This window comes from Panicum hallii, chromosome 9 (genome assembly GCF_002211085.1).
Source record: "Panicum hallii strain FIL2 chromosome 9, PHallii_v3.1, whole genome shotgun sequence".
Classification (NCBI taxonomy): domain Eukaryota; kingdom Viridiplantae; phylum Streptophyta; class Magnoliopsida; order Poales; family Poaceae; genus Panicum; species Panicum hallii.
In genome coordinates, this window is record NC_038050.1 from 63,541,628 (window position 1) to 63,555,972 (window position 14,345).

The 14,345-nt window shown below is 50.1% G+C and overlaps 2 protein-coding genes across 2 annotated transcripts; both read right to left on the reverse strand.

Annotated features, from left to right (window-relative positions):
- Positions 1-3,020: 3,020 nt before the first annotated feature.
- Positions 3,021-8,689, reverse strand: LOC112875602 (SNF1-related protein kinase regulatory subunit beta-1-like). The gene is made up of 4 exons (XM_025939505.1): positions 8,338-8,689; positions 4,572-4,753; positions 4,279-4,441; positions 3,021-3,784 (listed from the first exon to the last, which is right to left on the reverse strand). The coding sequence occupies exons 1-4, from the start codon at positions 8,581-8,583 to the stop codon at positions 3,470-3,472; spliced, it is 906 nt and encodes a 301-aa protein (XP_025795290.1). The 5' UTR covers positions 8,584-8,689; the 3' UTR covers positions 3,021-3,469.
- Positions 8,690-12,527: 3,838 nt separating this feature from the next.
- Positions 12,528-13,771, reverse strand: LOC112875929. The gene has a single exon (XM_025939939.1). It carries the CDS (start codon positions 13,327-13,329, stop codon positions 12,811-12,813), a length of 519 nt encoding a protein of 172 aa, XP_025795724.1. The 5' UTR covers positions 13,330-13,771; the 3' UTR covers positions 12,528-12,810.
- Between the last annotated feature and the right edge of the window lie 574 nt (positions 13,772-14,345).

Sequence of the window (14,345 nt, forward strand, 5' to 3'; positions counted from 1 at the left end):
AGCCCTTGGCGTCCGCTGAGCCGTTTGTTCAGTCAAGCGGGAGCAGCGGGACACGGCGTGTGGGGCGCGTGCCGTGGGCATTATAATTGGAGCCGAGTCCGCGCGTGGAGCGCGCAATGACCGCGCCGCCCCTGTTCCCCCGTGCCACTCCGGCAACAGCCGCAAGGGCAGTTCAGGGATTGAGCTCGTGCGAGCTCTGCTTACAGAGGCGACAAAAGCTGTGGTGGTGGGGAGGGCAGTATCCGAGTCGAACTGCACGCCCCGCTGCGCGCGCCGCGGTGGCCGCTAGCCGCGTGCGGTGGCCAGCCAGCAGTACCAGCTGCTGGGCTGCTGCCTGCTGCGCTAGACCGAGTGATTAAGGTGTTGTTAATTAAAGCGGCCGTGCACTGAAGTACAGTGCGATCAGTGTGGAGATTAAGGAATAATGGTCGCAATCATGTCTCTGGCGAGCTCGGATTAATTGCCTGGTTGCCAGTGATGCTGTTGTTTGGGAAGCAGCTGGGTCTGGGCAGGTGCGCGCATCAGCGCATGCACGTGGTAAAGGTCGGCCGATGGATGGTATCCTGAGTTCCTGATCGAGTTTCCAGCGCACCAGGATGGCACGCGCGCACAGCCCTGCGCGCGCTCTTTTCTTCCGTTTGCTTTAGCTTCAAGTTTACACCTGATCTGCGACCACTTATGCCCGTCTGCTTCCAAATAGTAACGTCTCGGGAATGGCAAGAACAAGCAGATCCATAGCTTCCATGCTACTTCAGACCCTTTTCCGGATTAATCTACTACTCATCATCCCTAATCCAACGCTGCTACCGTTGCGGCAGGTGCTGCTGCTAATGATGGTGATCAGTTAGCTTTGATCATGTGCTGTGACCGCCGGAGAGAAACAAAGCACGCAGCAGTCAGAGTCAGTAGCCAGTAGCCACCACCAGCAACCTCTGGCCGGCACGCAGAGCGCGGCAGCGCCACATTTAAAGAGGACCCGGTGAAGGGAATGGGGTGGTGTGATCCATCCAGCGGGCGAAAGCAAAAGAGGCCATGCAGAACGAAAAGAAAAGCGCTCGCATCCATCCATCCATCACTCCGAGGTCGGATCCTAGGCGCTGCGCCGCAGGAGACACCCCACGTGGCGGCACCTTCCGCGCGCTACGCGCACACGCACGCGAGAACGCAGCAGCGGCCAGAGCCGCAGCCAGGCGCCGGTCGCCGTGCCGTCGTCTAGTCCTCCGGCCGGGGCAGGGGCACTGTGCGTGTCCCTGCGCCGCACCCCGAAACGGCGCGCCCGCCCACCTACCCGTATCGTCTTGCGCCGCGGCGGACGGCGGCGGTGGGTGCCTGGGTGGGAGTGTGGGACGACGAGGCGGATGCGCGCGCGGCGAGCGAGGGAACGTTGGCGGCTTGGCGCCCGGCCCGCGGGGAAAACTGCCGCTGTCCGCTAGCGCTCGGCGGGGACGGCCCGGTCAGCGGAACGGTCGTGTGGTGCCAGCCTGATGCATGGTTCCCCGTTGCTCGCTCGCTCCCGTCTTGCTTGTCACGGCCGGCTGGGCGCGGCACGGGCACGGGCGCGTCCGCGTGCGCCGTGCCCGCGCTGTCCGCTAGCTCTCGGCGGGAACGGCCGGGGTCAGCGGAACGGACGTGCCGGGCCAGCGGCCTGATGATTCCCCGCCCCGTCCCGTTCCATTCCCTTCCTCGTCATGTTATTACTCCGCTTGGTCAAGCAGCAGTAATAACAGAGTTTGCTAGCTCTGCGGTGGCCGTGACTGTGGCATAGCTAAATGCGTTACGACTTGGAGCACGTACGGACTACGGTTCCGTTCCACCAGCAAGCGAGCGAGGGGGAACAGTACCGTAGCGATAATTGCGGCGTAGAAACCCGGTTGGCTCTACGGGTTTCCGCGATCCGTGCTCACGCCGAGGTTTTCGCGAGGGCCCGGTACGTCGGAGGAGGCCGGGCCGTCCTTCTTCGCTTCTCGGTCTCGCTCGGGTCAGGAGGTTTCTTTTCTTCTGTCCCGATCAGTTTCCAGCAGCCAGCCATTCATTGAAGCGATGGCGCGGCAAGCTCTTCCGACGGAGGACGCGCGGAGTTTCACCGTTTGGTTTGGCGCCAAGCATACGACGACCGGTTCCGTTGGCATTGGCAACGAGAAGCTCAGGAGTCAGGACGACGGCTCGCCCGCGTCCCCGGAGGGCTCGGCGGTCGATCGACACACGCCACACGCGCGCGCACAGGGAGAGAATGGTGGAGTGGCAGTGAGCTAGGGGTCCGGCCGACGGATCGAGTAGCAGAGTGTTGTTGATTGCGCCACACTGGACAGAATCATTGCGAAAGAGATGGAGGCGAGGAGGCAGCCAGTCAGGGAGAGGCGAGCAATGTCATGGCCCATGAGAGATGAGAGAGAGAGGCGGCTGGGTCGCCTGCCCGCCTCGGCGTGCGCGAGGCAGGGGTGGGGGGGGGGGGTGTGGAGACAGGCATCATTGAAGGGCGTGCGGCCAGCCACGGACTGGCTCTGGGCCTCTGGCTCCGGCTCCGGCGCCCAGGCTATCGCGCGCGCAGAGCCGGAGCGCCGGAGCCAGCTAATTTGCGCGCCGGCCGTACACCGTCAGCTCACGTGGATGCCCCAGGCAGGCGAGCACTACTCCCCTTTTCTCACCGAACAGCTTGTCTCAACTCGCGCAGCCAGGCAGGCAGGCACGAGCGCGGGCATCAATGCACACGGAAGTGATGCGAGGAGAGATTTGACGCTTCATGCCCGTGCGCTACCCTTTTCGGGCGTTTTTACCGTGGCCGACTGTTCCCCAACAGCAACGCAGCCGGATGATAGGATGATCACCGAGAGAACGGGCTTCTAGATTTTCAAGCACGGCAGATGATCCCCGTGGTGAATTATGAAATGTAAGCACTTCAGCGGTTTGAGCAACATGTGCGACAGATGCAGCGTCTGCAGGCTGCAGCAAATGATTGGGCAGTTCTCAGTCCGGTACAAGTGACTGTAATTTTTGGCTCCGGGCCCAAAAAAACTAGTCCAGACAAAACACAACGTATCCCATTTGTAAATTGCTCTGATCTTATTACAGAACGACATCGTCTTTCACCAGTCAAAAACAAGACAAAAACCTAGGAATCACATGATCTATCTCTGGCACCTAACTTTCTGTGGATTTCCACGGTTTTCAGTGACACCTCTACTCACATTTCATCCCAGGGGACGGGGAACAATCACAACAGGCGGACATGTAGGAACTAAGGGCGCCTTGGCTCTCCCTGTGACAGGATAAACAAACCAGGAGGCCAACATCATGATAGTGCAGCATGTACAACATCAACCAGAGGTTCTGCAAGCTGTCAAAGGCATGGAAAAAATACTCCTCAACCTCAACCGCTTTTACAAGCATGTACCCTCGGCGTTGTTCATCGCTGCTCTCGCAGTGAGTTGTCACGCATTAACTTCCACTCTTCATGTGGGGGCTACTTTTGCTATCGTTCGATGGGCTTATACAGGACGACAGTTACATATTTGGACTCGAACCTGTGGGTTAGACCGAGCGCCACCAGCGGGTGGGCGCCCCAGCCCTTCTCGATGAAGAGGTGGTTGAGGACTATGTGCTGGGGCCGCGCGCAACTTTCTTCCGAGTTCTGTGAGTTAAGAACACCGAGATGGAGCTGGGATGGAAGAGCAGGAGGCTCCTTAGCAAAGTCCTTGTCCTCAGGTGCCTGGAAACTATAGCTGGAGTCTGGAGACGGAGGCGGCTCAAATTCTGTCACGCTCTCAACACTTTCAGGAACAAAGTCCTGCATGCACGATAAGTATGTTAAGGAACAAATAATATAAGGGGCAATTTAAAAATAGAAGATGCCACAAGAAACTCCCATACTGCATTAATAGGCACATATGTAGATGTTCGAAGTTCTCGACTCAGTCAACCTTTTAACCCACTACAAATTAAGGTGATTATAAACAACTACTAAACATCAAAATTAGTACACTGAAGTTTCAAGTGGAACTCCTTTCAGAAAACCGTATAGACAATCACAGTTCAAGCACTAAAGGAATAGTGTCTTCAAGATTTTTTTTATAATGAAACATTTATTTGGAATGCATAGGTTGAGTCAAACTAAGACCAAAATTACATTCTTCTTTCTTCTGCGAGGTAAGGCAAACAAAAAGCATATGGTTGACAGCAATGTCATGCTTGTTGCTTGGTGTTAAAAATTTCACCCAGTACCTCCTCTTTTTCTGAAAGTACTCGGGTACTTGGTGCAAAAAAGAAAGAAAGAATACTCACATTAACATCAAGAAGGTTAACCGCATTGCCCATTGCATCAGTTTCACAGGGAAGATCAGGAAGACATCTCCTTTCTCCATCTACAACAAATCTGTATCGGTAAACTCCAGATGGGAGTACCAGCAGAAGAGAGTGATCTTTCCCAGATTTTTGCATGGCTTTTCTGCAACATTTATATATGAACAATCTCAGGTCAAGTTTGCCACAGTCTAAAGTTACAATTCTGCTTAAATTGATTCATACATACGAATAATCTCAAGAAGTTACAGTCCTAGTTAAAGGGATTATTGTACCTTGATTTCCAGTTATCCCATGATCCTTCAACATATACATTCTTTCCTCCAAGGGTCCACACAATTAAAGCAGGAATTTCCTTCGGAGGGGGGCCATCATATTCTTCTTCTTGTTCATTCATCAATATCTGGTTGAATACTGGGGTTACATCAGCAGCTCTTTGCAGTGGAGGCACAGGGGTCTGCAATACAGGAGTACCAGGCCTAATCAATATACTGACAATGCCCCTACTTTGCATACTTAGACTGATTACACAATATATGTTAGACAAGTCTACAAAATGGACCTATTGGGGTGGGGACAAAGGAGGTAGGTACATACTAAAGATGGTGGACAAGAAAGTTGTTGAACCAAATCCTAGGCCATAAAAAACCCCACATTTTACCATTATATTTTATCACTATATTGATGGGCTTTCTCCTCTATTAATAACTTGAAAGGAGTATCATAAAAAACAATTCGATTTACATCCTGCAATATACAAACATCCAGCTTCTATCCTTTTATCATTGAGAAAGTGCAGGCCAAGAAAAACCAATACAGGATAATCAGTTCCCTCAAAATAGTTAAGACAACATAAAACCATTGGAGTAATCTGTATTACAAAAGATGATGCTTAGATTCTATGTATTACATTGTTGCAAAGCAACTTGCTGAAAGAAAAAATCTTGTACCATGAGAGGAACAACAAGCAGCCTTTTTTTTTGAAAAAAGAGTAAATCCATTTTCCAAAAAGAACACAATAGCATGGTAAAATGTATCTATTAAGTTGAATATGAGATTCTAGCACCAAAGGAACTCCACCAAATCTAAGAGATATTAAATTTTGTAATAATAATTTATAAAAGGAAGACAGCAATAAGAATATAAGATATTAACAGAACTGCTCTTCGGCTTCTAGCATACAATAAAACGCTATGACAGCTACTTTTGCAGCACCTAATATCTAATCTAAGTACCAAAGAGCGCAGCAAGTTTTCTAAGGTTTAGAGTGAATGATGTGGCACCACAAATAAGAGTAATGGATCAGTTTTTTTTCCCCATCTTTTTGGCATAAACCCTTAATGCTCAATCTGTGTGATCCTATTGAGAAGCCACCAAAGGAACAGCTCCAATTCCCAATATAAATCACAAAAATAGTTGAGTGATATTATACGAATAATCAATCAACTGTCCTGTAGCCACATTTCTGTGGTGCATATAATGGTAAACAACATTTAAGATTTTTAGGGTCTTACAAGTTACAATACTTAAGTTATGCAAATTTGGTTGCTGTAGAAATTCACCGCAATTTGTGGTGACATAGCACTTGTATTTTAGACATTTTGTTTGCCACAATTGTGGCAATAGCCAGTCAGCCACCACAAAAGATTAACCACACTTCCGATAAGCAACTAAACATACCTATAGCCGACAGGTCACAAGGCTAAGAAAATGTAACTGGCCTCAAATAAGGTCACATAGCAAAGCACTGGGATGAAGGTTAAACTTTACCAAACTTTATACTCACTGCTTACGATGTAGCTTACAGTCTATGTACTTATTTTTCCTCCTTCTGTGTCAGCTCTGCGATTTTTGTGGTTCAGACTTCAGACTGTAGACTAAAAAAGGAGTATGACCTACATGGACTTATTTGGAATGCATTATGAAAAGAAAAATAGTGTTGCCCTATCCTGAAGCCTCCAAACAAATGCTGCTAGCTCTTTACCATTATTAATTGAAACAGTTTTGGGAGCAATTAGCAATAAATTACCATGTATATTCATATGGATGCGTTTAAGTTTTCCTCTGAAGCCCTATATGCATAATGCCACAAGTTACACCCCCGCCACATGTAATTGATCTTTCCTGTCTTGTAACTATCTATGCAGTTTTGTGCCACCAAAAATAAAAAAGAGGATGCTTTCGAAATCTGCAATTGCAATTGCAAATACATTATGCAAAGAAGAAACACCATATTGTGCAGTTCTGAAGCCCTATGCTTAATGCCATTTTCTTTTCTTCGTAGAAGTTTGAGATCATATTTTAACAATTACTGTGAGCATTCCATGGATAAGATTGCTAGTTATCTTTGAGGCCCTAACTAGTTAAACCTCACATGGTTTATTTTCCGCGTATCTAATCATACACCACCAGTGCTTCATGTGATTCAGACTTCAGGCAACACCATTCAAAAAAATCAAGAGGCTGTGGAAAAGGAAACAACACATTGTGTGATTCCTACTTATGAAGCATGCCAACGAATGCTCATATGGCAGCGGGCAGAATATCGTAAATGAGCAACAAATGCAGTGAGTAGTAATTGAAATTATCTTGCCTCTGTGTTTTCAGGCTACTTATTCAACTAAAACAGAAACTGGGAAAGTATGAGCAGAATTTTGATGTGACGCTGCATTATAATAGATATCAGCATACCAGTAGACACATAAATATCATTAAAATACGAGCAAACTCCCAGGAAATGCAACATAAATATTGCTTCGGAAAGGGCATGGATCTCATAATCCTCTTAGGAAACAACAAATGTATGACCTCTAACAATAACAGAGCAGCACAGAGACTGTAATATCAATCCAACTTAAGCAGTAATAGTATGAAAACAGTAGGAGGAACAGTAGGAGGCTGGGTCCTATTTGAACAGATCATTATTGAGTTTTCAGTTAGGAGTTATGGACTTGAGTTCGACAATTCAAGACATGATCGTGCTAAACTATCAAAATTAATTTGGAAATTACCAGACTAGAACACAAAATTCCATTGACTGTACTCATCTGAAACTAGGTTTAATGTATACTTAAATCCTTGCTCATAAGACAAGGCAGGTATATATCAATGTTAATGTGCGCCAGAGAGCAGTGGCGGAGCTCCCGGTATGGCAAGGTATGGCAGCCGCCATACCTTGTCTTACCAGGAGTATCTTGTCCTCATTGATATACCAGCTTTCTTCAGCATTTTTTCCATACTTTGGCCATGAATCAAAGCTTGGAGCTCTGTTTGGCTAAGATGCACCACACCTCAGATTTAATATGTCCTCCGCCACTGCCAGAGAGCTGACTTCATGTTCCTGAGCAATAATTAATTGCTGATGGACACGATGAAATAAAAGGCTCGCGGAATAAACTAGTTGTACAGAGCTCCATGGAACACCAATCTCAACACTAACTTCTCACATCACCATTAAACCATCCAATAGATACTTAGACAATCTAGTGCGAACTCTAGAAACAATCACTCTGTTACTACAGTCTACAACCAATCAACAACTTGCGTCCACTGGAAGCTCCCTGTTCAGCAACAGACTGCTGACAGTCTAAGTATCATCAAGGAAAAGTTCTGACAAAACCACTGCTAATGAACAACCAATCAAAGTTGGCCTTCATGGTAGGTACCGATAAAAATGTTTCGGTGCATTGCGAGGTGAAACTACTAGTTAAACGAGAGGTAGGAAACTACATACCCGAATCATGCTAATAACTTGACGAAAATGCACGCGCACAGCAACTAAATAGGTTCAGAGATCAGAAAGTTCATCCACATAATGGTTGGTATCCATCAGAAGCCAATTTGAGTGGCATCCAGCCATGCCAGTCACCACCAGATCGTGCCCGCTCCTCGCATTGGACCCTATCCAAACCAACCAAATCAGGGGGGCACCCCCACAACGCCCCACCACATCCCGAGCGAGACAAGCATCGGAAAGCAAACTATGGATCGACCTAACAAGCAGGCAAACAGAGACAGCGGTGCGGGATCTCGTGATTTGACCTGGGGCACGAACATCCGCGGCGAGAGCGAGCGGCCGGGGCTCCCGGGCGGCGATCCGGCGCCGCCTCCGCCACCGACGACGCCCACCGAGCACGCGCGCCGCACGTTGTTTGCTCCCCCGCTGCCGTACGGCGGGAAGCCGCGCTCCGACGAGCGGACCGACGAGTCCCCGCCGCCGTCCTCCACGTCGGCGCCGTCGCCGTCCACGGCCGCGACGTCCTCCTCGCGGCCGCTGGCGTTGCCCATGCCTCCTCCTCCCACCCCCCGCGGCGGCGAAGAGGCGGCGAAATTACGGAGATGCCACCAGGGCGGGGGCCTGGTGCCGCTGGGAAAGGGGGGAGGAAGAAGAGAGGGCCGGGGGCTGCGGGGCTCTTATTAATACGGCCTACACTTTGCTGGTAATTAAGCGCGTGCCACTGCCCTTGCCCGGGAAGCGTGGCGCCACACGTGCACCCGGTGCTCGTGGGCTAGCAAACACTGCCTCGTGGGTCCCGTGCTATCCAGTTGCTGTGCGGTGCAGGAGGATCTGGCGTTGGGGAGCAAGGAACGCGCGAGTGTTGATATCTGCGGGTGACGTGGACTGGGGCCGTGTCACGGCTCGCACGTTGGGGGTAGGGGTCTAGGGAAATCTGGGTCGGGTGCAGGGTTCTGGGGCCCGAAACCCGGCTTCAGTGGTTGCAATCTCGCGTCAAATTCGACAGTCTCTTCAGGAATCAGGTTGGCTTTAGTTTAGCTGTCAACCTGACGTGTTATGTTGACAATCCTCGTGTTCGAGAATCGCTAAAGGAATCAAGTTGGATCGGAGTGCTTACGTACTTTAATAATTAATTTTGGACCCTCCGGAAAAGTAATTCTACCTTCCGTCATTTCTCGTCTAAGGGTGTGTTCGGTTCCCTATCTAATAGCACGAAACATCTAAATTTTAGATATCTGGGAACGAACGGCCCTCTATTCCTACCCCCAGAAATTTTAGAGCCTGCGAGGGCTCTAACGCCCTCTAATCCGCTCGGCTCGTCTCCCCACGCGCCCCTGCCCGCGTGCTCCTTCCCCCGCCGCCGCCCCCGTGCTCCTCCCGCCGCCGCCCCTGCTCTCCCCGCCGCCCGCTCCTCCGCCGCCCCTGCTCCTCCCCCTGCGCCCCGCCGCCCGCTCCTCAGCCGCCGCGGCGCCTCCCCCGCCGCCCGCTCCTCCGCCGCCCGCTCCTCCGCCGCCCCGTGCTCCTCCCCCGCACCGCCGCCGCGCCGCCGCCCCTGCTCCTCCCCCCCACCCCCCGCGCCGCCGGCCCCCTGCTCCTCCCCGCGCGGCGCCGCCCCTGCTCCTCCCCCCCACCCCCCGCGCCCCCCGACGCGGCCCCTCCCCCGCCGCCGCCCCTCCCCCGCCGCCTGCGCCCGCGGCCCTCCCGCTCCTCTTCGCCCTCGCGCTCCTAGCCGGCGCCGCCCGCTCCTCCCCCCGCGCGCCGCCGCCCCGCCCCCTGCTCCTCCCCGCAAGCCGCGCCGCGCCCCTGCTCCTCCCCGCGTGCGCGCGTTAGACGCCCCGGTAACGAACGCCCCTCTAAATAGACTCTAAAATGTTTAGATCTCTAATTTATCCATCTATATTTTAGACCCCTCTGGTACGAAACGAACACACCCTAAGACGCCATCTTTTAATGACTAGACACAGTGAAGGTCCTCTAGGGATATAATAAAATATGCTTTCCCGTTTTCGTAACACTCGTGCCCGCGTACATTCAATTATTAGTTCCTTGATTAGTTGGTGAATGTATGCATTCTTGGCTCCATTACAAAAAAAAAGGTCACTAGCAAAGATAATTAAGTAAACGAGTTGAGAAAACTCGGAGATAAAGAGGCAATAAAACAAAACTAGAACCAAGGTCACCGGCACGCCTTAAATCATTTGCAATGGCTTATACACATTTTTGTTTGGTAATGACCAGGAAAATCGCCAGCATTATCATCGCTACTAGTAAAACCATCACGGCACCATTTCTTGCCTAGGCAAATATAGTTTCCAGCAGCACCAATGAGCAAAGATTGTTTGTGTATTCTACACCTAGTTACAGTTCTTATGACCACAGTCCTTACTACGGTAAATGCCATCCGATCGAGCTCAACTACTGTACACGGCGATGTGCCTTAACTTACACTCGAAACGCCACTACATACGACGTGCAATCCACATCTCGCCCACCTAATTTCCCCCAGGTCTTCGAATTATTAGCACCAATCGCAGATTCGGCAGCCATGTGCTCGTGGGCCCACGTATTGTTATAAAAATGGCTGCCGTATTTCCATCAGATTAGCTAAAAGTTTGGTAATTTCCGTAGGGTTTCGGTTGTCTTTGAATGTTTTAAGAAAAAGTCAGCTAACAGCTGGTTACCTTTCTGTTAAGCGCCACCAGAAGTGTTTCAGAATCCAGGGAGGCAGGGACAGCCAGAAAAAGATTAGACAAGCAGTTAAGTCACCATCAGGGCTTAGGCCGGGCAGAATAAGTATAGTGGGTGAGAGCCATCCCTGTGATTGTATACTTGATAAATAATCGTGAGGGTCACAGCAATATAACTAAGAAAGAGAAACGTTGCAATCGAAGTTGGAGCATGCAGCAGGAAGAATGCAATTATAATTATGCGCCCCTTTTTTGTTTGCTAATGAAGCAGGAATAGACCATCCCACCAAGCAAGCCCAAAAATCTGACCATCCATGGTGCACCCAAAGTCCCAAACCACCATAGTTAGATCAGCTTGTGCACCCTTTTTTTCTTTTTGAGGGGGCTTGTGCACCTAAAATTGGTGGTAGTACAAGCCGGGCCTGGTCGATCGCAGCAAGTCCAACGAAACATGGGCCGCATTCTCCGAACCCAGAGTTGACTTAAATTGGGCCTGTTTTGTTAGCACGGGCCGAACCAGTAATAAGAACAACACAAACTAATCTATCGCGTTCCTCTATTTTTTTTTAAAAAAAATCCGGTTTACACCGTCTAACTATTAAAAAAAATTCGATTTTTAACATTTAACTATAAAATCAGATAACATAGACTATCCAACTGTTGAAAGACAAATTTGGCCCTTTCGATAGTTTGGAAGATAGTTTTCCATTGTATGAAAATAAAAAATATTCAATTTTAAACTAAAAATTCATAAATAATTCGTTTTAAATTTTAAAAAATACAAAAATAGATATTATAAGTTTTCTAAAAATTTATCCTATCTATTGGCACTATACCTGTCAGTTATTCAGATTCAAATTTTTTTTATGTTCATAGTATTTGGTTGCTTATAGTTATGCCTATTATTTTTGAATAAATAAGATTCAAATAGAGCTATAATAGATAGGTTATATTTTTAGGAAAACTTTGGTAAATGTTTCATATTTTCTGATTTAAAATAAAATATTCTTTATTTTTAAGATCTAATTAGATTTTTTTATTTTTTTTAAAAAATATAAAACCACTTTCGAAATCACTCTAAGAGCCAAATTTATCCGGTTTTGATAGTTGAATGGCCTATGCTATCCGGTTTCGTAGTTGAAAGTTAAATATCGAATTTTTACGATAATTTAAGAATATAAACTGGATTTTTCTTTTTCGAAAGATGATCGCGTACCTTCAGTCTTGTACGGGCCCACCGACCAATCGAGAAGGGAGGCACGACGTGTATCTTTTTCTAAAAAAAACCTTATCCACCGGACCAATATATACCAATATCGGCTAATCCTAGCCGTTGTTCTACGTATCTCGTAGCGAGGATGGAGCATCGGGGTGCAGTACAAGTGGATGCCTTCGTCTTCGCCCCCTCCGATCCGCGTCACACGCCAGTACAGTATGCCACCGCCATGGCTGTCTGATCGAGCTCCGTATGTTTCACCACGGTCGTCGGTGAGGGTCTGAATCGTCTACATATGGTGTATTTGTTAGCTAGATTACTGTATGTATTTATCTTGCTACTACAAGATGCATTAGTTTTAGACGATAGCTTAGCACGAGATCCGCCGCTACATATATATATACCTAAACAGAAGAAATTGCTTCGCTGTCTGTCACTGCTAATTGCTGTACTAGCTAGTAGCTAACCCTTTGGACGACACAGATTCACTGGATCATGATTTTAATGGTCCGAGAAAAATAGAGAAATACAGAATGCTGATGCATGCCATGGGCTCATGCATGGTACTTTGATCCATGGAGGCCAGGTTATATTGGAGAGCAAAGAAATTAAATATCTAATTTGAAAAGGCAAAATATGTAGAGATACATCTAGCTACTATTGACATAGCGCTCATATATTATATATACCCAGTACAAGATGCTCGATCGATCAATCGATGCAACCCAAGAACAAGAAGCATGCATGCACGCTGAAGCCTGCTTATGGAAATACACGATATATATACGGGCGCGTGCTCGAGATATGTTCATACTTCATAGGCATGGCATGGGGAATCAATCGCGAAGGGGGGAACAGTAAATCCCGTTCGTGTACTACCAGTAGTCCTGGCCGTAAAGCGAGCTCCCGGCAGTTAGATCGTACATGCCCTGGAACGGCGGCGGCGCGGCCATCGCGGCGCCATACTCGGCCGCCCGTCCCGCGCCGACGCTCGCCCCCGTGGCCATCGTCGGCGACGACAGAGCGCGCGCGCCGCCGCCCGCCGCGCCGGGCCCCGTCGGGGAGACGCGCCCGAACGATGCGTAGGACGAGGACGAGGACGAGGACGACGACGACGGCGCGCCCGCGTAGTAGGTGCCGGCGAGGTCGTGGTCGGCGACGTTGGAGTCGCGGCCGGTGAGCTCCTGCACGACGGCGCGGAACTCCTCGGCGCTGGCGGTGAGCTTCATGGGGCTGGAGATGTAAACCACCTTGATCCCCTTACTCCCTCCTCCTCCGCCGCCGCCGGCGTGCCTCCCGGCGCCCCGCTTGCCGCCGTGGTGGTGGTGGTGCACCGGCGGCTTGGAGATGCCGTGGTGGTGGTGCCCGTGGTGCACGCCCAGCTTGCCGTCCATGATCTCTCAGAGCAGCTATCCGTTGAACGTACGTGGGCCCACGACGCGCGCTCGCAGAGCTCCGACCGAGATCGATCGCGGAATCAAATTAAGCTGCTGGTTGCTCAAATCAAATTAAGCGGCTGGCTGATCAGGAAGTCTGGACTCTGGACTCCGGAGTGAGATGAGGTGCGGGGAGGCTTGCCCGCGCTTTATATAGGCTGCGCACCCGGTTGGCGCCGCAAAGATCGTTTAGGGGAGGTGATAGCTTTTGTTCCTGACGAGATCAGTACTCTGCTCCCCGCGGCAGTGGATCGGATTGGTCCGCGCAGCAGGTTCCCGGAATCTGCAGCGGTTTTTGTTCTTTTCCGGGAGGGGAGCGAATTGCGGCACATGGGGGTTTGATCTGATCGCTTTTTGTTTTTCTGTCTGGTGGCGGTACGGTCATCGGCGTGACGGTTTCTTGCTTCGGGCTCTCGCTTACTAGCTTGGATCGTGAGAGTTGGTGAGATCGACGACGACCTGGATGGGAGGGAGGGATAGAGAGATCGAGGTGAGAAAGTTCCTGGAAGAAAGGGGGCGCAGGAGATGTTGACATGCGTGGATGATTTTTTTTTTTTACTTCGTGGTGGGGGCGCGGGGCTGCAGCTTACTCGTCGCGCCGGGAGCTGGGGGAACGAAGGAAAGCTCGGTAAGGCATGTCGCGTACGAGCCCAACAAGAGTCGCCGGTCTTGCGGTCCACGCACGAATCCCCGATCCACGTCGCGCGGGCGGAAGAGATAGATGTTTCCGTTGGACGAGGGCGACGTCTATCTCTAGCTCCCGCCCGAAGCTAGCTAGCGATCGACGACGCACGTGTCGCTGCGTGTCTGTGCGCGCATCAGCGCATGTTCACATAGCCGTAGAAACAATAATTGGGCCGGGTGATTGAAATCTGATTTTTCCTCGATCGATCGCAAGCGATCTGGAATTAATCGAAGTGCACGCCGGCAGAGCAGCCGTGCACCATCGGCGCGTGGACGCGCGGATGGATGGA